Below are 24,238 nucleotides of genomic sequence, written 5' to 3' on the forward strand. Positions count from 1 at the left end.
GGGTATTGGATGGTAAGGATGAGGGTGTTATGTTTTTTTTCTTTCATTTTTGGGGTCAGGTGGAGAGAGCAGCGGGTGGGATTGAAAATAAAAAAAAGTATGTACAACTGTATAACTCCATATTTGACTGTTCAACTTCTATGTCTTCATAGAAATAAATGACAAAAAAACGAATTTACTACCGTCCAACACCAAAACACTTCCTCATTTGTTGACTGCTATGAATATTTAAAGAAATATAACGTATGATTGCTCCTAAAAATAAAGCCACACAGAACTTTTCATTTTTGACATTTTCTGAAATTGACATGAAACTCATACAGATACTTGTCCAAGTTGGACATGTGATTTAGTCACTTTAATCTGAAGGCGATTGCTCGTAATGAAGTATACATGAAGCCAACGTCTTTTCTGACTCCACATTCCAACCATGATCTTTAATCTTTTTTATGTCCTGTGTGGCTCAGTTGGTAGAGCATGGTGTTTGCAACGCCAGGGTTGTGGGTTCGATTCCCACGGGGGGCCAGTACAACAAAAAAAAAAAGTATGAAATGTATGCGTTCACTACTGTAAGTCGCTCTCGATAAGAGCGTCTGCTAAATGACTAAAATGTAAAATGTATGTATGTTAGTTATTTATGAGATATAATACATTTCTACATTTTGATATTTTTGAGCAAACACAACACTTTTGATAGACTACTGTGGGAAAAACAGTTTTCTCTTGCAACCATCACAGCCCTGAATTCCAAACAGATGACAGCCACCAAGCTTAGCAACATTTGTTATGGGCCCCTCTTTGATAGAGTATATGAAATAGCAGTGGGGGGCATTAAGTGTCCAACCAGGTAACCAGGGGAAATAAGCAGGGGGAATGTGGCACACATTATGAAAGAGAGCAAGAGGCTGTATGGGATATTGGGAGTGAGAAAGAAGGGAGGGCAAAAAGGAGAGAAGAGGCAGGGTGAAGGGTGAATAACTGGACCTACAGATGTAGGATCTTAATTTAACCTGTATTGTCTCAGTGAAATAATCCCGCAGCAACAGGAGTTGAACGTTTAGTCCATAATGTTGCTTGATCGGTGGTTAGGCTATAAGCTGGCCAAAATTAGACTACATGAAAAGTGCAATACTGTTAATATAGCCGTGTATTAGTGCGGGTTTTCAGTTAATTTATGTAAATCACGAAGCTCATCTGCATTTCCTACAGTGCAGGAAGTTTTTCAGCAACCAAAGAGTGATCAACTTAAGATCCAACATCTGTAGCAAACAAAGGTTTTTAGCTTTCTATTTAGACAGTTGGAATTCTAAAACCAGAAGTATTCCAATGAGTTGGACTACCCTGCCATCTAAAGGCCACACGATTTTAACTTGAGCTCGAACAAAAGAAGAGTCTTGGAGTCTGTACTTTATGTGTGTGAACCATCTTCCTTAATTTGTTGGGATGTAAGAATCTCACTTGAAATAACTCATATTAAATGTGTTGTTGACCATACCTGTAAAAATTCCCTTTATTGTCTCAATTAACATGGTCATCAAAAAGATGATTGTTCAGGCATAAAAAAAAAACTAGCTCTTTTAAAAATGAAACACAGTGATATATAATAACAGCTCAAATATAATGTATATGTATTAGTATAATATTTTTTGGTTCTCCACATAGCAAAGTCACAGCTCAAACATAAAGTATATGTTAGTATCACAGGAGGCTGCTGAGGGGAGAACGCCTCATAATAATGGCCGGAATGGAGCATATGGAATAGCCTCAATTACAGAAACCATGTGTTTGACGTATTTGATATCATTCCAATGATTCCGCTCCAGCCATTACCACAAGCCCGTTCTCCTCAATAAAGGTGCCACCAACCTCCTGTGCTTAGTATAGTGTTTTCTTTTCATATAGAAAAGTACATTTAGTTAGCTGTTCTTATTCAAGTGGTGGTAAAAGGCATTGCTCGCTCACTCACTGCCTGATCTGTGTTGGCCACTCACTGAAAGACTTCCAAAAGAAGGGAAGGGGAACATCAACATCCATCTTTTTCAATGTTACTCTTATGTATGGAGCTGTGCTTTGCGATGCCTGCTCCATTAGGTTGATAAATTCATTGAGTCCCCCATAAAAGTGAGACTGGAAAATATCGACAAGCTCCTTGAGGTCATTGTTCACACGATCCACTGTCACCTCGTTATAGATTTCCTGGATCTTTATTTTGGCAGTATCTTTGTACTCACCAGCTTCAGATTTTGTCACGTGCATGTCACGCTCAAGAGAACGCAAAATTTCCTTCAGGTCTTGTGTCTTCAGAGAGGCAAGTAACTCTGCTGCCCTCTGGAAACATAGCTGCAGGAGGTCATGAACTTTCTGGATCAGCTCCTCCAGACTCACGTCCTCCAAGCGTCTCACTACCTTGGTCATCTCATCCTGGATGGCACTCATGGCAGACCTCAGGTTGGCAACAATCTTGTTTCCGTTGACAACTACATTGCTACCAGGGATTGTGAACTGAACGCCTTTAATTAAAGTTTCAATTATACCAGTTATGGTCTCCATGAGATTTGAGAACCTTTTAGCAGCCCGGTCAATGGTTGCTGACACGGAGCGACTGGCCCTCTCGTAGAGCTCCTGTCCAGAAAGTCTCTCCTCTATTCTGGGCAGAGCAAAATTAGTTTCACGCAAGAACTTAAGAACACTGTTAAGCAGTTCAGTGATGTCGATAGACGGTATGCTGTCAGCTGCATTCCTAAACATCTCTCTCATAGAATTCTGTAGTGTATCAAAACCCAATGGGACCTCATGATAGGCTCTCTCAATGATGTTGGAGACAGAGTTCTTCAGCTTAATGGAGGCACGGTTTACACTGAAGCCAAAGATAGCTGTGTGATACTTGTTTATGAACTTGAGCAGCGCATCTGTGATGGCAGGCATCCGCTCTTTGAGCCCTTCGATGGTGTAATGCATGGTATTCATGTTCCAGGCAACCTGGAAACTCAACTTCTCAGAGTTCTTCAGAGTGGCTTTGACACTCACAATGTCCGTGTCCTTATCAGGGGTAGACTGGATGGATAAGGAACAAGTAAGAGGGGATTAGCATTGTTTGTCTCATTCTTTCAGTATAAACACTGATTAAGGCAACAACAAAAAAAGCTATGTATTGTGTCCATAGAAAATAACATATTGAAAACTCTAAGCTTTCAGTTTGACAATTTGTAGGCAGAGGTGTGTAGTATGCATATAAAAAAAGTTCCAGTAATTCAGCTGTGTCTTACCAGGTAGCGACTAAACACTTTTCCGTACACCTGTGAAGGTGACCTCCAAGTAAAAAGGAACCCGAGGAAACCAATCGATGGGGAAGCCATGGAAGTGGTGATGCCATCCTTGCGGGAAGCATAGCGGAAGCTCACATCAACAAAGGTTGGGCTGGTGATATCCACATTCAAAGTATGACGAGATACACTGAAAGATAAAGGACACTTGGTTAGATTTTTATGCGATTGTGATCTGTCTGTTGGGGAAAATCTGGGCTGAAAATCTGGGCTGAAAGGTAGAAATGTACAGGATGTCTGGGGCGGCAGGTAGCCTAGAGGTTAGAGTGTTGGGCCAGTAACCGAAAGGTTGCTCAGGTTCTCTGTTCTACCCCTGAACAAGGCTGTTCCACGGTAGGCCATCATTGTAAATAAGAATTTGTTCTTAACTCACTTGCCTAGTAAAATAAAAAATGGAATTATCTTGTGGTACTTACATAGCATCAGGAGAGGCTTGCCGTTTCATCCTAAGAAAAGAGATTACATTTAAATCAGAAAAATATGTTGTTATCTTATTATTTGGTAGCGTGGTATTTTCGAAAGCATCAGTCTTACTTTCATAACATATTTTACCTGAGATTTTGTGAGAAGACATGCTGCCAGTCGACGTTTATGTCACTGTGAACCAAGTTGCATTTCCCATTCATGCGGACTGCTCCATTCTCAAAACGAAGAGTGGCGGTGGCTGCAGGGACAAATATACAAAAATAAATGTAAACCTGAAAGTACTTGGAGAAAGTAATCCAAAGTAAATTTTTCAAATCTTACCATCGAGGTCATACTCCAGGAAGATCATAGTGGAGGTACAGATGGACTTCAGTGAAGTGACAACGTTGGACTCCTTGTTTTCCAGGGTTGCAGTTGATGTCACATTGTAAATTGGGGATAACACCTTCACAGTGGTGGAGAGGGCACCGAAGGCTGGGATAAACACACTTGTAGGCAAGTTCAGGGAGATTTCAGGGATTTCAATCTTCTGTTCTGGGATGGTAATGGTTGGCATTTCAAAGTTGGAAATCTGACTAGCAATCTCATCCAAATTAATGGTGTGCTCACCAATGGTAATGGACTTGGGGAAGGTAAATGATGAGATAGTGATTTCATACTGTGGCAGCTTCACTGACAGGAAGGACATTCTGTTCTGTAGATACTCTGTATCAATATCAAAACTGGGAATTTCCACCTTGGGCAGACCAGGCAGCATGATGCCAAAGCCAGTGGTGCTTATCATCGTAGGGATCTCCAAATTCTTCAAATCAATTGAGAAGGCTGGCACATGGAGAGTGGTGAAGGGTAAATCGAAAGCTGGAACATCAATGACAGGTGGCACTGAGACCTGATCTGGGAGATCAATATTTTGGAATCGCATGTCAATCGTCCTTACAGCCTTTGGGATCTCTTTCACCCAGCTAGGCACTGCTAGTGTCAATTCTGGGATATTGAAGGTGACCCCATTCTCAAATAATTTGGATGGTAAAGTGAAAATTAGTCCCTCTTTGTTCTTTGTGTAAACTACAGTAGTGGACAGATTGAGGAATTGCATTTCATCCATTCTGGAGACCTGCTCTAACTTAAGCACATCCCAAATAGTCTTCTGGTAGACAGGGAGCAGGACAGACTTCAGGAAAGCAAGAGATCCTTCCACAGATTCAGCAATATCCATCTTCACTTCAGCCTCATCATTTGACAGAAGTAAGTCACAGGAATGTGTAACAGAGGCAAGTTGCTCTCTACCACTCCAGCTGAATGTCTGCTTATCTGCAGTGATGGAAAGATAACATTTCTGATCCACTCCTGCGTCACCCGGAAGATCCATGTAATCAAATGGCTGGGTTGCATCAATGTCTACCTTAGCTGTCAGCGTTGTTAGAGGAACAAAGTCTAAGTTTGCTTTAACAGAGTGCTTCCCATTTGTATCAAACCCTGCCCAAACAATGTTAACCATATTGTTGCAGGTGTAATTCAAAGTTGCATACACACGCCTCAGAGATGCCTCAAGAGCTAGGTTGTTATTGATGTTCAGATTCAATATGGTAACCTTATCGTAAACAAGGTTGGAGTCTAGGTCAGTTTTCACTGTGGATCGCAAGCCATTTGCGTTTAGGTAAATGTTAGCCTCGTTGTCTATAGCTCCATAGTAAACAATCCTTTTTACTGTTATGTCAGTTTTTCCTTTGGTAGAGGTCTCCAGTGAGACATAAGATGTAAGTCCCTCCAATGCCAAGTTTTGATCAATGTTCCCCTTGCCTACAGCCTCAATCAGTGGCATATTAAGCATGTATTTTAGTTTAATCTTGGAGGCTACATTTGGTTTGGTCTTGGTATTTCCAAGAAGTTCCTGACTCAATTCCAGACTCACAAAGGGAAGGTTGACTCTTGCAACAGTTGCCAGAAAAGCTTCCATGTTCCTTTTAGAGAGACTAACAGTACAGTCGTGGCTGCCTTCTATGTTCTGGTGCTCCCAGGTCAGGGCAGTGGCAAGTTTTAAACCCCTTGACCTTGTCAGGCTGGTAGACCCGTCAAGTTTACCTTTTAGAATATCAAACACAGAAGTTGAGGAAGCTCCAAATCGGGCAACAATGTCAGACTGGTTATAGAGGCCTACATTAGCAGTCAGGGTAATCACAGTGGACTTGAAAGAGAAATCGTATGTCATGTTGCCCATGGCAGGGATCCTGATGTTGTTCTGAATGGCAGGTAGTGTGAATGAGGGAAGGGTCAGCTGACTCAATGTTTCAGGAATATGTAAGACTGGCAGCTCCAGAGATGGCAGCACCAGGGTATAAGATGGCACAGAAAAACCCATTGTTGGAACTTTAAAACCTGGTGTACTGACCTCCTTAGGGATGAAAAAGCCAAATGCAGGTAACTCTGCTCTGAAGCTAGAGACTTCAATATTCAGGATGGGTATTTTGTATCCGGGGACTGTGACGAACCTGGGAGGTTGGTTGGATGTGTCAATCTTATATTTGTCAAAATGTGTCTTGGCTTCATTGTAAGAGGTTGTCAGAAGGTTTACAAGTTTGTTTCTCCCTAACCCAAAGTGAGCCCTAAAAATGTCTAAATTACTAATTGCATTGTAGAAGGGTTGTAGGTCATAATCAATGGTGTGCATGTCAGGGTTTTTCTGATACTGAAGCTTTAGGTTCATTTCAAATGATTGCCTAGGGGTGGTTAGAAGTTCCTTGAGGCCAGCATGCTCCCAAAGAGAAAGTTCTTGAATGTGAGGTGTTTTCAATCTAAGATAAGGCACTGTCATCTCAGGGATGGTGAGGGGAACGGTCAAAAAGTCAACATTGGCTTCACCGTTCATTGCTGCATAGATTCCAATGTCTTTCTGATTGTTGTCCATGGTGAAATTATGATAGTACTTGTACTGATTGAATCGAGCTAAGCCAGCCCAGGAGGCACGCTGCATTTCAGAGTTAAGTATCACACCAAATTCATTTTGGAAATCAAACTTTCCTGTGAGTTTCAATGGGAAGATAACCTTTGAATTTCCTTCGTTTTTGCAATCTAGGACAATCTCAAAAGGACGGACCAAAAATTCCAAAGTGTTAGATATGGTTCCACTCATTCTTCCCGTAAGCTCTGCATTGTGGGAGGCTGTCAGTGCAATCTTTAGGTCTCCCACATGGGCATCTCCACTTAAAACCGCAATACTGCTCTTGACGAAAGGAAGTTCTGTCTCAGCCCTGGCATCAACAGTGAAGTGGCTGAAAATGACAGATTCAGCATTCATGGTGTGTTTCATTTTCAAGACCTTGCTTTCAGTTTCTCCAACAAAGGTTAATTTTGCAGTGATAACATTGATGTTTAATTCTAGATTGTTTTTGTGTGTGCCTTCATCTGAGTAGTCTTGAATGGACCACTTTCCACTTCCTTCATTTCCGACAGTCACAGAAATAATACCAGATTCAAGACTGGCTGCTGCAGTCTGGGTCATGGTGGCTTGGCTTGAAGTTTCAACAGCTGGGATGTTCAAGTTGTGGCTGTAAGTAGTGTCTATTGATGCAGAAATTCCACTCTTTAGGGACAGTGCAATGTTGTTCACCAGATCAGCTGTGTACATCTCAGTAGTGGCCTTAGCAGTGGTCTTTGCTGTTGCTTCTGCAGAGGGTGCGCTGAAAGTCAGTGATCCCTCGTGATCTATAGAGAAGACCATGTGGGTGACATTCACAGTCTCAGTAAACACCAATGTTTCCATCTGAGAAGCTTCTAGACGAGCAGTAGCATCCAAGGAGTAGTCAAGGAATTCAAAGGCTGATTTGGCCTGAGAAGTAAGCATGGCTGTGAACTTGGAAGTCTCTGGTGCATCTCTATTCAAATTAATTGTTGTTGAGTTCTCTAATGAAGCTACTGTCACAAGAGTGTAATGGGGGGAGTTCACTCTAAACTCGCCATAGAGCTTGCCAAAAGCAGGAATTTGAACTTCACTGTGGACCTGAGGGAACTTGAACTCCGGAATTGGAAGCATTGTGATTTCAAAGTTCTCCAGATTCAACTTTGGGAGGTTGATGGCTGGAAGCTTGATCTCTAAAATAGTTATTTCTGGGAAGGTCAAGTCTGGGAGGTCGGATAAGTAAAGTGCTCTCAAGTCTCCAAAGATGGCCTCGGGTGGAGGCATTGGAACCTCATATTCTCTTACTTGGTCGATGAATGCAATTATTTTTTCTTTGATTTCCTCAAAATCTATGTTCATGGCTGGGACAGTGTAAGAACTCAGGATGGTGAACTCAGGGACTGAGATTTGAGCCGGAATGCTTATGTCCTGCAGCCTGTTCAGGTGGATTTGGATGGCGGGAATGACGAGGTCAGTGAGAGGCACTACAAAAGAGGGAATCTCAACCTCTGCTGTCTTCAGTGCATCCAGAACACCATCCACAGCCTGACTGATCTGGTTTAATATATCTTGGTCCTCAGCCACCCTGCGGATTTCCTCAATCAGTTTGTTGAACTGAACAGAAATGTAGGCGACCATGTTGGTATAGGAGTCACTTGCCCTTTGCAGATAGATGAGTATCTCCTCTCTAATATTCATGCCATCAACTCTATCTCTCATGTCTTGAAGGGCTTGCTGTACAATCGTCTTTATATCGTTGAAGGCTGTAGTGTCAATCACATCTTTCATCATCTTCACGACTTCTGCAATTTTTGTCTCTTTGAGTTGTTCCAAGTATTTGAAGATGGAACCCTGGATCTTTCTAACAAATTCTCTAGAGGCCTCTATTTTTTGTGCAATTCCATAGGTTTCAATCTGATTATTAACATAACTTGTTAGTTCACTGATCTTCTGGTTAGCATCATCAACAAACGCATTGTAATCAAATTCCTTTATAATCTTGATGACTGAGCAAATGTATTCCTTTAGCTCATCAATACTTTGCTTGAAGTCAATTGATTTGAACTGATTTATAGACCCATCCAGTAGTTGCATAACTTTGTCATACATGACTTCAACGTCTATAGATTTCAAAGCATCAACCAGTGATTGCACAGTTTCTTGGATTCGGAATTCCTTGATCAGCACTACAGTCTGATCCATGAATACTTCAAATCTCTTGTCAAACTCATACCTGAGAAGCAGATCTCTGATATAAGAATACATAGCATTGATTTTGTCTGCAACTTCATATTCTTCAATCCAGTTGACAATTACATCCTTTATAGATTCAAGGACCCTGGCCATCTGCTCAGTGGGAATCTTAGCAGTTAGCTGCTCCACATATTTAGCAAAGTCAAAGTTGATTGAGAGTGTGTAATCCCTCAGATCCTGGAAAAACATTGTGACATCAAAGGTCTCGATAACCTGTTTCAATTCACTAATTTTATCTTGAAGTTTTTCTTTGATTCTAAATCTACTATCAATGTCCCCCAACCAGGCAACACTGCTGTCTCCTAGCTTCTGTAGATCAATCTGTCTGATGACATCCTCAATTGCATTAATGACTCTGACAATTGTCTCTCTGATATTAAAATGGTAATCAACATCCTTCAGCATATTTCTAATTTGTGAGAGGACATTTGAAATGGCGTCTGACAAGTCTCCGCTCTCAATGCTGCCCCTGACTGTCGCAATCAAGTCTCTGATGTTGGTTGCAATATCAATCAGGGTTTTTTCAATGTTCACCTTAAGATTCTCCACAGAGGCTTCCAAGTCTTCCAGCGTCACAGTATACTCTTGTGTCAAAATAATCAGTTTCTCTTTCACATCATTCACTTTGTTCTCCAAATCAATATCTGCCATGAAGTGACTGACTTGCTGCGGCAGATTGTCCAAATGGACTCTTAGCCCACCAATTAGCTGGTTAATGTCTAAGCTGATGATATATTGTTGCATGGCCTCCAGAGCACTGACAACAGCAGTCTTGAGAAGATCAAAAGCAGCAGGAAGGCTTTTAATGAAGGGAAGCTCGATGATATGTGAGTTACTGTTCTTGTCATATTTCAGGAAACCGGAGACACTGAATTCTTGGTTTTCCTTCTCTGACCTTTTGTCTCCACCCTCTCCAGCCTCGTTTAAAAGGTTTGTAGATATTATTCCCTCAAACTCAATTCCAAGCATCTGAGCATTGTTGTAAGTGCTGACGTCTTGATTATAAGCGTGGTTGTCAAACTTGGATTTAGTTTTCCAGGTTAATGACTGTTCACTGGGTGTTAGAAGACCATCAAACTTGTTATCCAGGTGAGCAGCAGATTCCCAACTCTCCAGCATATGTGTGGTTGTGGCCCGGCAGTCATGTGAGTAAGCAAGTGCAAGAGGCTCTGCTTTCACAAGCAATTTGCTGTAGAGCTGCCCAGTGTGCTTCCCAAACAGGTCCACCTCACCATCACTGTTGATTATGGCATTGACAGTGACACTAAATGGCAGTGCCATGGTGCGAATAGTGCTGACAAAACGTAATGATTCTGAGTTTATCCTTGCCTCACAGTTAGACTTGGAGGTCAGTCCTGCAATCTCAATTTCACAGTTGTGGCTCATCTGTGCATCCATTATCTTCCCAGTTGTACTGCACTTCAGAGTGCCAGCTAGGTCAGCATAGTTTATTTCATAAGTGTGTCTGAGCTCATGTTCGTCTCCGTAGGCTCCTCTTAAACTTCCACTCAGGTCCAGCTTGTTAGGCTCCATTTTTACCAGGCCTTCATTGTTCATACGGACATCAAAGAGCTTGAGATCATTTTTCATGTCAATGGAGGTAACAAAAGGCTTCACGTCAACCTTTATATCATGCCTATAGGAGGTGTCCTCACAGATGAGGTTATCTGTCTTAGAGCGGAAGGCCAGGGTCCATAATGTGAGAGTCAGACTATGGGTGTTTTCTGTCTTCATGTTCTGCAGAGATCCCTTCATGTTGTTGGAGAAGATTAAACTCCGCCTGTTCAATACCAGGTTTGTTGTACTTCTTGCATTTGAATCATAGGCGTTGCCTCTGAAGGCACTGCCTAGAGAAGCCTCAGTACTTGATATTCTGCCCTCGAAGCTTAGCTCGGCTCTGCTGTCTTCAGCCATTCCTTTGGTCGTGGAGGTCAGGGAGGCTCCACTACTATCTATGCCCCCATTGTAGATGTTCTCAAACGTCAAGGGACTGCACTGCAGGCTGTTGGTGCCACTGGTAACCAGGCCATTTCTGTTCACTGTCACAGTGGCCTTATGCAATCCACGGCCACCTTTAACGGTAAGGGAGCCTTCAGAGTTGACTTCAAGACCGTCCGTGTTCAGAGAACCTGTGAGAAGGGAGTAAGCCTGGTTTGTTGCATCATCAGCCTGGGACTCAACTCTCAGAATGATTACCTCACTGGAGATTCCAAGTTCAACTTTGTTTTTAAGTATATTGCCCAGGGCATTGGAAACAGCATCACACTTCAGAGATAGTTGGCCATCCTTGTACTTGATCTCTGCCACATGCTTGAGAGCATCATCCTGCACATTGGTTTTGGACACAATTGACAACTCGTCATTGGCATACACTCCCTTGATCATGTTCTGAGCCTGGATAAGTGGGGAGTTCACCCGCAGGTTGGACTCTCCTCTTCCTTCTCTATCGAGGGGGTGAATGGCATAGTTATATCTGTAGGTGGAGTCGGCTTTCCATGAGCCCACTCTGATGGTTCCATCCAAGCTACCATCCCCTGTGACCTCTTCAGAAGTGGATTCTGACATTGCTGAGTAGTACAGAGAGGTCTGCAGGCCCAGAGGACTTGAGGCTTCAATTTTGTAGTTGGCCTTAGCATTTAGTTTGTCTGTAACGTTCAAGGTTTCAAAGACACTGAAGCTGGCATTGATGAAACTGTGGCTCAGGGACCCATTGACTAGGTACTTCAGATTATCTTCCACTGTTCCTGAAATCATGCCTGTGCCTTTATGAAGACAAAAGGAGATGAAACCATTGTCATTATATAAACAGTGAAATATGGTGATCTTCTATATTCTTAAATGTATGTGTGGAAAATATACAGTGCATTCGGAAAGTGTTCAGACCCCTTTCCTTTTTCCACATTTTGTTAAGTTACAGCCTTATTCCAAAATTGATTAAATAAACAATTGTCCTCATAAATCTACATGCATTACCCCATAATGACAAAGCAAAAACATTATTATTTTTTTTTTAAATGTTGCAAATTTATTACAAATAAAAAACAGAAATACATTATTTACATAAGTATTTAGACCCTCTGCTATGAGACTCAAAATTGAGCTCAGGTGCATCCTTTTCCATTGATCATACTTGAGATGATGCTACAACTTGATTGGAGTTCATCTGTGGTAAATACAATTGATTGGACATGATTTGGAAAGACACACACCTGTCTATATAAGGTCCCACAGTTGACAGTGCATGTCAGAGCAAAAACCAAGCCACGAGGTCGAAGAAAATCCCCGTAGAGCTCCGAGACAGGATTGTGTGGAAGCACAGATCTGGGGAAGGGTACCAAAACATTTCTGCATCATTCAAGGTCCCCAAGAACACAGCAGCCTCCATCATTCTTAAATGGAAGAAGTTTGCAAGCACCAAGACTCTTCCTAGAGCTGGCCACCCAGCCAAATTGAGCAATCGGGGGAGAAGGGCCTTGGTCAGGGAGGTGACCAAAAACCCAATGGTCACTTTGACAGAGCTCCAGAGTTCCTCTGTGGAGATGAGAGAACCTTCCAGAAAGACAACCATCTCTGTAGCACTTCACCAATCAGGCCTTTATGGTAGAGTGGCCAGACAGAAGCCACTCCTCAGTAAAGGCACATGACAGTCCGCTTGGAGTTTGCCAAAAGGCACCTAAAGGACTCTCAGATCATGAGAAACAAGATTCTCTGGTCTGATGAAACTAAGATTTAACTCTTTGGCCTGAATACCAAGCATCACGTCTGCAAGAAACCTGCCACCATCCCTACGGTGAAGCATGGTGGTGGCAGCATCATGCTGTGGGGATTTTTTTCAGCGGCAGGGTCTGGGAAACTAATCAGGATCGAGAGAAAGATGAACGGAGCAATGTACAAAGAGATCCTTGATGAAAACCTGCAACCAAAGCGCTCAGGACAACAGACTGGGGCGACGGTTCACCTTCCAACAGGACAACTACCCTGAGCACACAGCCAAGACAACGCAGGAGTGGCTTCGGGACAAGTCTCTGAATGTCCTTGAGTGCAACGGGTCTGAATACTTATATAAATAGGGTATTTCTGTTTTTTATTTGAATACATTTGCAAACATTTCTAAAAACCCGTTTTCACTTTGTCATTATAGGGTATTGTGTGTAGATTGATGAGGGAAAATAAACAATTTAATCCATTTTAGAATAAGGCTGTACCGTAACAAAATATGGGAAAAGTCAAGGGGTCTGAATCCTTTCCGAATGCACTGTACATTAAAATATAGCAGCGACCAGCAATGAACAGGGTTCACAGGATGACAGAAAGGACAGAAGATCAGTTGGATAACACAGCAAATTGCAAACTCTATCATGTAGGAACTATCTTCCTTTTATGTGCAATCAGTGAACATTACCATGTTTATCTCTCAATACCACAAGAATGACACAAGTGAAGTTTAGTCTAGCGCTGTAAGTTGTTATCTTTGATTGCAGCAGGTAACCATTCTTAAAGTCATTACTTAATGTACTGAGTTTATATACCAATTCTGGAGTCAATTTGACTAATGGTTAATGTTAAGACGTGAAATAGTTTCAGCCTTAGTGTATGGGTATATTGCGGTCATCTTTGAATTCTGGGACTTTATGTTAAACTCATTAGAGCTTAATGTGGTAAGTCTATGTACCAAATATGGTTTTGCGTACAAAGGTGAGGACTAAAGAGTCTTATTAGGAATTTTCAAATCCGATCTCTATGGGGCGGTCTATGAGTTAAACTGCAGTACCGAAGCAAGACTGTAGGTGTAGTCAAGAAAATCACTACACAAATATAATTTTAAATACTGTATATCTTATATGACAACATTAAATACAAAATCTGGAGTGAATCTTGGTTCATGAGGAGAAGATGATTGCAGATGATTTTGAGCATTAGCGTTGCATATGCAAAGAATTAGTTGTTAATAGTTTCCTTGTTTTTTGAGATATCAATACCAAATTCATTGTGGTTCATCTTAGGGACGTCCATAATAGCGATGTCAAGTTTCAAGTTGAACAGCCACTGTGGAGTTGATTTACTGTGGTTTAAATGGACACATAAAATCAGATTTGTCAATAACTCAGGTATCTTTTTATCAATGCCTTAGCTTTTCTCAAACTTAAGACAAAGTTAAGACATGTACCATGGGCCTACATTCTACATTTGGTGTCATATGGTTCATGAGAAGAAGATTTTCAAAGTATTTGTAGCATATTTTAACATATTACGGTATGTGCTAATATGCATCTACTGGTATACTGTGTACATCTTTGAATGCATCAACGTTATTTTCTTAAACTCTTTAGGGACTTTTGTGATGAGTCCAAGGCCCACATTTTGAGTGAATCTTACTTGTAGTCCATGAGAAAAAAAAATGTTCTTATTAATTTAAGCATTACATCATGAAAAAGTGAATTGTTAATAGTTATTTTTTAAGATATCAATGCCAAAATGAAACATAGTTCATCAAGGTAACGTCTTTGATGACACCAAGAAAATAGGTCATTGTGGAGTGGATATATAAAGGATTTAGATGGACATATAAAATCAGATTCCCTGATTTATTAATAACTCAGCCATCTCTTAACCAATCACTTAGCTTTTCTCAAACTTAAGACATGTACAATGGACCTACATTCTACATTTCGTGTCATTTGGTGTTATTTGGACTTATGGTTCGTGAGAAGATGTTTATTTATTTTTGTCCAAGATGGAGGAAAATCCATCCTGACCGACCTTATGGGTCTTTGTGGCAAATTTGTTCAGCATGATGACAGACAACTACATACAAAGTTTCAAGTCTCTAGGTCAAATGGCAGGGGATATGAGAGTTTAACTTAAGGTATAGGGGGCAGTATTTTCATTTTCGGATGAAAAGCGTGCCCAGAGTAAACTGCCTAATACTCAGGCCCAGAGTCAAATATTTGCATATTATTAGTAGATTTGGATAGAAAATACTCTGAAGTTTCTAAAACTGTTTGAATGATGTCTGTGAGTATAACAGAACTCAAATGGCAGGCAAACACCTGAGAAAAATCCAACCAGGGAGTGGGAAATCTGAGAATTGTATTTCTTCTTTTGAATCCCTATCGAAACTACAGTGTCTGTGGGGTCACGTTGCACTTCCTAAGGCTTCCATTGGCTGTCAACAGCCTTTAGAAACGTGTTTCATCCTTCTCCTGTTACTGGGCAGAAAATAGGAGCTCAGTCAATGAGTGGACTGCCTGAGGACAAAGGACTTGGTGATGCGCGAGCCCACCAGCGCGCCCCTCCTTCTTTTTCTTCTTGAATGAATATGCTATTGTCCGGTTGGAATATTATCGACGTTTTATGTTAAAAAGACCCTAAGGATTGATTGTAAACAACGTTTGACATGTTTCTACGAACAGTAATGGAACTATTTGACTTTTCGTCTCTGGTACTGCGCTCGCCCGTTATGCCTTTGGATAGTGATCTGAACGCATGAACAAAACAGAGGTATTTGGACATAAATATGGAGTATTTCGAACAAAAATAACATTTCTTGTGGAAGTAGGAGTCCTGGTAGTGCATTCTGACGAAGATCAGCAAAGGTAAAAGAATATTTATAATACTACTTCTGAGTTTAGTTGACCCCAGAACTTGGCGGGTATCTGTATAGCTTGCTTTGATGGTTGAGCTATGTACTCAGAATATTGAAAAATGTACTTTCTCCATAAAGCTATTTTAAAATCTGACACAGCGGTTGCATTAAGGAGAAGTATATCTATAATTCTTTCAATAACTGTTGTAAATTTTATCAACGTTTATGATGAGTATTTTTGTAAATTGATGTGCACATTCACTGGCAGTTTTGGTGGGAATACATTTTCTGAACATCACGCGCCAATGTAAAATGGGGGTTTTGGATATAAATATGAACTTTATCGAGCAAAACATACATGTATTGTGTAACATGAAGTCCTATGAGTGCCATCTGGTGAAGATCATCAAAGGTTAGTGAATATTTTAGCTGTAGTTTGGGTTTTTGTGATGCATGTCCTTCCTTGGAAAATGGCTGTGTGTTTTTTCTTGTGAACTTTACGTCCTAACATAATCTAATTTTATGCTTTCGCCGTAAAGCCTTTTTGAAATCGGACAATGTGGTGAGATAAACGAGAAGTTTATCTTTAAAATGGTGTAAAATAGTTGATTGTTTGAGAAAATCAAATGATGAGATTTTTGCTGTTTTGTATTTCGCGCCATGCTATTTCATTGGCTGTTGAATAGTGTGTCCCGCAGGTGGGACAATCACGTCCCACCTAGCCCATAGAAGTTAAAGGAAAACTACACCCAAAAATGATCTTTTGGTATTTGTTGCATAAGTCCATTGATATAGTCCCAAAATGTTTTGCATGTCAGCAATCAAGTTCTCAAGATATATAACTTCCAAAATACAGAAATACAGGCGGAATGATGCATTTTGCATCATATGATGCTGCGTTTTGCATCATACCAGCGTCATCTATAGGCCAATCAGTTCAGTCATTTTTAATAAAGTTGCTCATGGCCTCTAGTTTCTGTGTGCACCCCCCCCCCCCAAAAAAACCCAATTACCAGTCTATTCTTGTGTTATTTGACTATGTCAAGGAAAAACAAAATGTAAGAATAACAATAGGTTACACAGCTTCACTATGAACCCCTAATGAAACGTGGAAAGATCAGCAAAGTTTACCTTCAAGTCTGTAGGCGAGTGGGCTGACAGGCGACTGAGCCCTGACTTTAAAATGAGCAATATAGCTGGGAACATCAACAGTGTTGTTGCCCCCGGAGATGGATCCCTCCCAGTTGTAGAAGTTGCTGTTTACTTTGGAGGTCACCTCAGCAAGGCCAAGCAAGGGCAGCACGAAGTCAAAAGAGCGAGGTATGGTGAAAGTTGGGATTTGGATCTCATTGGCAGGAACCATCCAACCTATTTCAGGAACATCAATGGCAGGAATGGACAGGGTAGCGGGAATGTTTAACTCCTCAGAGGATTTTCCTCCCCAAGGCACAACAAGGGAGATTGCCATTTTGTTCTGGTTGAACTCGTATCTAAATAAACTGTCACTGTTGTAAAAACAAAAAAGAGTGACAAATTAATTCATTGTTATTAGCGAAGAATTTATCCTGATTTCCCCTTACACTTTGCCATTATTACATTTCATTTTATCTCCGGAATTGAATCAAATCAAAGTTTATTTGTCACGTGCGCCGAATACAACAGGTGTAGACCTTACAGTGAAATGCTTACTTACAGGCTCTAACCAATAGTGCAAAAAAGGTGTTAGGTGAACAATAGGTAAGTAAAGAAATAAAACAACAGTAAAAAGACAGGCTACATACAGTAGCGAGGCTATATAAGTAGCGAGGCTACATACAGACACCGGTTAGGTTAGTCAGGCTGATTGAGGTAGTATGTACATGTAGATATGGTTAAAGTGAATGGAATGGATTGACATGGAAATACAGTGCCTTCGGGAAGTATTCAGACCCCAAATGTATAGAAAATTATAAACAGAAATACCTTATTTACATACGTATTCAGATTCTTTGCTATGAGACTCAAAGTTGAGCTCAGGTGCATCCTGTTTCCATTGATCATACTTGAGATGTTTCTACAACTTGATTAGAGTCCACCTGTGGTAAATTCAATTGATTGGACATGATTTGGAAAGGCATACACCTGTCTATATAAGGTCTCACAGTTGACAGTGCATGTCAGAGCAAAAACCAAGCCATGAGGTCGAGGCACAGATCTGGGGGTGTGTACCAAAACATTTCTGCAGCATTGAAGGTCCCCAAGAACACTGTGGCCTCCATCATTCTTAAATGGAAGAAGTTTGGAACCACCAAGACTCTTCCTAGAGCTGGCCACCAGAGAGCTGACCAAAAACCCGATGGTGACTCTAACAGAGCTCTAGAGTTCCTCTGTGGAGATGGGAGAACCTTCCAGAAAGACAACCATCGCTGCTGCCCTCCACCAATCAGGTCTTTATGGTAGAGTGGCCAGACAGAAGCCACTCCTCAGTAAAAGGCACATGACAGCCCGCTTGGAGGTTGCCAAAAGGTACCTAAAGACTCTCAGACCATGAGAAACAAGATTCTCTGGTCTGATGATGAATCCAAGATTTAACTCTTGAATGCCAAGCGTCACGTCTGGAGGAAACCTGGCACCATCCCTACAGTGAACCATGGTGGTGACAGCATCATGCTGTCGGGATGTTTTTCAGTGGCAGGGACTGGGAGGCTAGCAGTAATAAAGCCTCTCTTGAAAAAGCCAAACCTTGACCCAGAAAATATAAAAAACTATCGGCCTATATCGAATCTCCCATTTACTCTCAAAAATGTTTGAAAAAGCTATTGCGCAGTAACTAACTGCCTTCCTGAAGACAAACAATGTATATGAAACGCTTCAGTCTGGTTTTAGACCCCATCATAGCGCTGAAACTGCACTTGTGAAGGTGGTAAATTACCTTTTAATGGCGTCAGACCGAGGCTCTGCATCTGTCCTCGTGCTCCTAGACCTTAGTGCTGCTTTTGATACCATCGATCACCACATTCTTTTGTAGAGGTTGGAAACCCAAATTGGTCTACATGGACAAGTTCTGGCCTGGTTTAGATCTTATCTGTTGGAAAGATATCAGTTTGTGTCACGTCCTGACCAGTATAGAGGATATTTTGTTATTGTAGTTTGGTCAGGACGTGGCAGAGGGTAGTTTATTTATGTATTACGGGGTTTTTTGGTCACTGGTTTATGTTTGTATTTCTATGGGTATGTTCTAGGTTAGCTTTTCTATGTGTAGGTTGGGTGCTGGACTCTCAATTGGAGGCAGGTGTTTCTAGTTGCCTCTGATTGGGAGTCCTATAAATAGGTGTGTGTTTTTGTTTGTCACTTGTGGGTAGTTGTATTTGCACTGCTGTTTGTTTAGCCTGCAAATCTGTTAGCTGTCGTTCTGTTTCTTGTTTTTTCCCGTTACTCACTTGAAATAATAATAATAAGGTATGAGTATTCCGGTACCCGCTGCGCCTTGGTCTCATCTCAACGACGACAGCCGTGACAGTTTGTCTCTGTGGTTGGTTTATCCTCTGACAAATCAAGTGTAAATTTCGGTGTTCCTCAAGGTTCCGGTTTAGGACCACTATTGTTTTCACTATATATTTTACCTCTTGGTGATGTATTTTGGAAACATAATGTTAACTTTCACTGCAATGTGGATGACACACAGTTGTACAATTCGAAGCCCCACAATTGCCCTCCCTGGAAGCCTGTGTTTCAGACATAAGGAAGTGGATGGCTGCAAATGTTCCACTTTTAAACTCAGACAAAACAGAGATGCTTGTTCTAGGTCCCAAGAAACAAAGAGATCTTCTGTTGAATCTGACAATTAATCTTGATGGTTGTACAGTTGTCTCAAATAAAACTGTGAAGGACCTCGGCGTTACTCTGGACCCTGATCTCTCTTTTGACGAACATATCAAGACTGTTTCAAGGAAAGCTTTTTTTCCCATCTACGTAACATTGCAAAAATCAGAAACTTTCTGTCCAAAAATGATGCATAAAAATATATCCATGCTTTTGTCACTTCTAGGTTAGACTACTGCAATGCTCTACTTTCCGGCTACCTGGATAAAGCACTAAATAAACTTCAGTTAGTGCTAAACACGGCTGCTAGAATCTTGACTAGAACCCCAAAATTTGATCATATTACTCCAGTGCTAGCCTCTCTACACTGGCTTCCTGTTAAGGCAAGGGCTGATTTCAATGTTTTACTGCTAACCTACAAAGCATTACATGGGCTTGCTCCTACCCATCTTTCTGATTTGGTCCTGCCGTACATACCTACACGTACGCTACGGTCACAAGACACAGGCCTCCTTACTGTCCCTAGAATTTCTAAGCAAACAGCTGGAGGCAGGGCTTTCTCCTATTTATGGAATGGTCTGTCTACCCATGTGAGAGACGCAGACTCGGTCTCAACTTTGAAGTCTTTATTGAAGACTCATCTCTTCAGTAGGTCCTATGATTGAGTGTAGTCTGGCCCAGGAGTGTGAAGTTGAACAGAAAGGCACTGGAGCAACGAACCGCCCTTGCCGTCTCTGCCTGGCCGGTTCCCCTCTCTCCACTCGGATTCTCTGCCTCTAACCCTATTATGGGGCTGAGTCACTGGCTTACTGGTGCTCTTCCATGAGGCCCTAGGAGGGGTGCGTCACTTGAGTGGGTTGAGTCACTGACGTGATCTTCCTGTCTGGGTTGGCGCCCCCCCCTTGGGTTGTGCCGTGGCGGAGATCTTTGTGGGCCATACTCGGCCTTGTCTCAGGATGGTAAGTTGGTGGTTGAAGATATCTCTCTAGTGGTGTGGGGGCTGTGCTTTGGCAAAGTGGGTGGGGTCATATCCTGCCTGTTTGGCCCTGTCCGGGGGTATCGTCGGACGGGGCCACAGTGTCTTCCGACCCCTCCTGTCTCAGCCTCCAGTATTTATGCTGCAGTAGTTTGTGTCGGGGGGCTAGGGTCAGTCTGTTATATTTGGAGTATTTCTCCTGTCTTATCTGGTGTCCTGTGTGAATTTAAGTATGGTCTCTCTAATTCTTTCTTTCTTTCTCTCTCTCGGAGGACCTGAGCCCTAGGACCATGCCTCAGGACTACCTGGCCTGATGACTCCTTGCTGTCCCCAGTGTACCTGGCCGTGCTGCTGCTCCAGCTTCAACTGTTTTGCCTGCGGACCCTGACCTGTTCAGCGGACGTGCCACCTGTCCCAGACCTGCTGTTTTAAACTCTCTAGAGGCAGCAGGGGAAGTAGAGATACTCTGAATGATCGGCTACAAAAAGCCAACTGACATTTACTCCTGAGGTGCTGACCTGTTGCACCCTCAACAACCACAGTGATTATTATTATTTGACCCTGCTGGTCATCTATGAAAATTTGAACATCTTGGCCATGTTCTGTTATAATCTCCACCCGGCACAGCCAGAAGAGGACTGGCCACCCCTCATAGCCTGGTTCCTCTCTAGGTTTCTTCCTAGGTTCTGGCCTTTCTAGGGAGTTTTTCCTAGCCACCGTGCTTCTACACCTGCATTGCTTGCTGTTTGGGGTTTTAGGCTGGGTTTCTGTACAGCACTTTGTGACATCAGCTGATGTAAGAAGGGCTTTATAAACACATTTGATTTGATTTGGCTAGTCAGGATTGAGGCAAACATGAATGGAGCAAAGTACAGAGAGATCCTTGATGAAAACCTGCTCCAGGGTGCTCAGGACCTCAGACTGGGGCGAAGGTTCACCTTCCAACAGGACAACGACCCTAAGCACACAGCCAAGACAACACAGGAGTGGCTTCGGGACAAGTCTCTGAATGTCCTTGAGTGGCCCAGCCAGAGCACGGGCTTGAACCCGATCGAACATCTCTGGAGAGATCTGAAAATAGCTGTGCAGCAACGCTCCCCATCCAACCTGATAGAGCTTGAGAGGATTTGCTGAGGAGAATGGGAGAAACTCCCAAAATACAGGTGTGCCAAGCTTGTAGCGTCATACCTAAGAAGACTCAATTCTGTAGTCGCTGACAAAGGTGCTTCAACAAAGTACTGAGAAAAGGGTCTGAATACGTAAAACCTGTTTTTGCTATGTCATTGTGTGGTATTGTGTGTAGATTGATGAGGGGGAAAAAACCAATTTAATACATTTTAGAATAAGGCTGTAACATAACAAAATGTGTAAAAAGGGAAGGGGTCTGAATACTTTTCCGAATGCACTGTAATCCCAACCCCACTTAATATGTGAATTGTCAGATACTTACGATTGAAGGAACAGTTTCTCAGGCACGGTGGGTAGAGTGAGTTCTGCAAGTCTCCTCTTGTTTCTTCCAGCAACTTTGTCCAGCCAAATGTTACATGCCTAAAATGAGATGTACTTTCTAGATTGAGAATTGTTGTAGAGAAATGTTATCAATGGAAACAAAATTGTTGCAATTTGTTAACATTTTGTATTTATTTAACTAGGCAAGTTAATTGGGCGTAGAACATTTGAAAAATTACTGCCGATGCCATTAATCAAAAGATACAGTCAGCTCAAAGTATTGGGACAGTGACAATTTTTTGTTGTTTTGCTGTGTACTCCAGCACTTTGGATTTGATACAATGAGGTTAAAGTGCAGACTGTCAGCTTTAATTTGAGGGTATTTGAAATCATATCGGGTGAACCGTTTAGAAATTACAGCACTTTTTGTACATAGTCCTCCCATTTTAGGGGACCAAAAGTATTGGGACAAATTTACTTATATGTGTATTAAAGTAGTGAACATTTTAATATTTGTTCCCATATTCATAGCACAAAATGATTACATAAAGCGTGAGACTAGAAACTTGTTTGATCCATTTTCTATTTGTTTTGGTTGTGTTTCAGATTATTTTGTGCCCAATAGAAATTAAGGGTAAATAATGTATTGTGTCATTTTGGAGTGACTTAATATATTTCTAAACACTTCTACATTAATGTGGATGCTACCATGATTACGGATAGTCCTGAATGAATCATGAATAATGATAAGTGAGAAAGTTAGACACACAAATATCATACCCCCCCTCAAAAATAAAATAAATGCTAACCTCCCCAGTTATTGTAATGGTGAGCATGTCTTGGGGCACGATATTTGTGCGTCTAACTTTCTCACTCATCATAATTCACAATTCATTCGGGACTAGCTGTAATCATGGTAGCATCCTTATTAATATAGCAGTGATTATTCCCATTACTTTGGAGCTCACTGTATTTTAAAAACACAACTCTTACCTCAATGGCTTTGGTAACAATGTGCCGCACTTTCATATCAGTCTTAGCCACCTTCTGATCTAGTATGTCATCAATTAGCTTTTGTAACTCCCTCTGGTAATCTTCTGTGTTTGGGATGAGTTTTGGGATCTCAGAGTTCAGGTCAGACTTCATCTCCACCTCAAACTTGTTGTCATCTTTATGGGAAAAGCACATGTAAGACTTGAATAATTTCTGTTTGTAGTTACATTTAGCTATTGCCTTCAGGTCACACAGCACAGAGAAAAAGCTGTATGACACTTACCATATCTCACAATGACTGTTTGCACGGAGGAAGTCCCTGGAATATTGACTGCTGTCTCTAATTGCATGACTAGACCATCGGTGTTCTTCAGGGTTGCAGTAGCAGAGGCATCTGAACTCAGGGCCGGGATGGTCATCTGGACTTGCAGCATTCCATTTTCCATAGACTCAAGTCTAAGTTAATAAACATTCAAAGAAAGGCATGTTAGTTAGTTACAGTATTACCAACATTGCCAAAATGGTAAAAATATAATTCTGGGTTTTCTTTTACCTGGCACGACCAACTAGAGACAACTGTGGAATATTGTGGTTGGTCACATCTAAGGTGATGCCACGTATCTTCTTCCCATTCACATTGCTGTCTGTGACTGCCAGCTTAATCCCTGCCTCAATGTCATAATCAGGGACATGGACTTCAGTGGTCAGAGTGTTCTTGTTCCGGTTGTACTTCAGTGTTGCGGTCGCCTCTGTGGGCTCAGAACCTAATATGAAGAGGACAGATGTGCCTCAATTCATTTTATGTACATTCTATTGGGGTAGCTATATAATTTGCCAGTCTTTTGTTCTTTTTTTTTTCTTTTTTTTTAATTGGACACATACCTGACGCCCTCAGGGTTAGCTTCAGAGAGTCCACTTTCTGGCGTCCCTCCTTACCCTCTCTGAGAGTTTCAGAAGTAATGGCAGCAGTGTATTCTGTTACCTCCTCTGTTGGTTGGATCTCCACAGCAAGCCTAATGAATTGATAGACGTGTCTCTTAAAGATTATCCTTTGAATCAATAAAATGATGCAGTTGAAATCAAATGTGTTTGGAAATCCTGGCGATGGACTCAACTCTCACCTGCTCTCCCCTGTAAGGGGGTAGTACGGAGCATCATCTGTTGAGCTTGCATTGGTGTAACGCAGTGTTGTGCAGATATTCATACCAGTAAACAGGGGCTGGCATTCAGTGGAGTCTGTCATACCCTCCCCTATCGACGGCACCATCTTAGTCTGGGTGGAGGACACTGACATCAGCTTGTTGCTGGATTTTGAAGAGATGCAGGAAAATAATGACAATCTTTAATATTACTTTTTACATAGTAATGTTTAATATAACTGATTCAAGTTTAGGCTGGTTTATGTAAAGTTTTTCTATGTTACAAGATGATGGCATTTGATACTACTGGATTCTTAAGTAAGTACTGCGATTCACACTGACAACAGTATGTGAGTTACCCTTAACGTTCCACTTATATTTAAAAACAATTATTTT

General features: G+C 41.6%; 1 protein-coding gene across 1 annotated transcript in view; it reads right to left on the reverse strand.

Annotated features, from left to right (window-relative positions):
• Positions 1–1,480: 1,480 nt before the first annotated feature.
• apoba (apolipoprotein Ba) overlaps positions 1,481–24,238 on the reverse strand; it is a 44,667-nt gene continuing 21,909 nt past the window's right edge. Inside the window, exons 18-29 of the mRNA XM_014211001.3 lie at positions 23,825–24,007; positions 23,586–23,716; positions 23,257–23,467; positions 22,987–23,159; positions 22,704–22,879; positions 21,712–21,809; positions 16,616–16,989; positions 4,071–11,660; positions 3,876–3,987; positions 3,740–3,769; positions 3,267–3,453; positions 1,481–3,054 (exon numbers count right to left, since the gene is read on the reverse strand). Of these exons, the coding sequence (XP_014066476.3) occupies positions 1,963–3,054; positions 3,267–3,453; positions 3,740–3,769; positions 3,876–3,987; positions 4,071–11,660; positions 16,616–16,989; positions 21,712–21,809; positions 22,704–22,879; positions 22,987–23,159; positions 23,257–23,467; positions 23,586–23,716; positions 23,825–24,007 (10,357 nt within the window). The 3' untranslated portion in view covers positions 1,481–1,962. The remainder of the gene's footprint in view (positions 3,055–3,266; positions 3,454–3,739; positions 3,770–3,875; positions 3,988–4,070; positions 11,661–16,615; positions 16,990–21,711; positions 21,810–22,703; positions 22,880–22,986; positions 23,160–23,256; positions 23,468–23,585; positions 23,717–23,824; positions 24,008–24,238) is intronic.

Source organism: Salmo salar, chromosome 09 (genome assembly GCF_965601325.2).
Source record: "Salmo salar chromosome 09, fSalSal1, whole genome shotgun sequence".
Classification (NCBI taxonomy): Eukaryota; Metazoa; Chordata; class Actinopteri; order Salmoniformes; family Salmonidae; genus Salmo; species Salmo salar.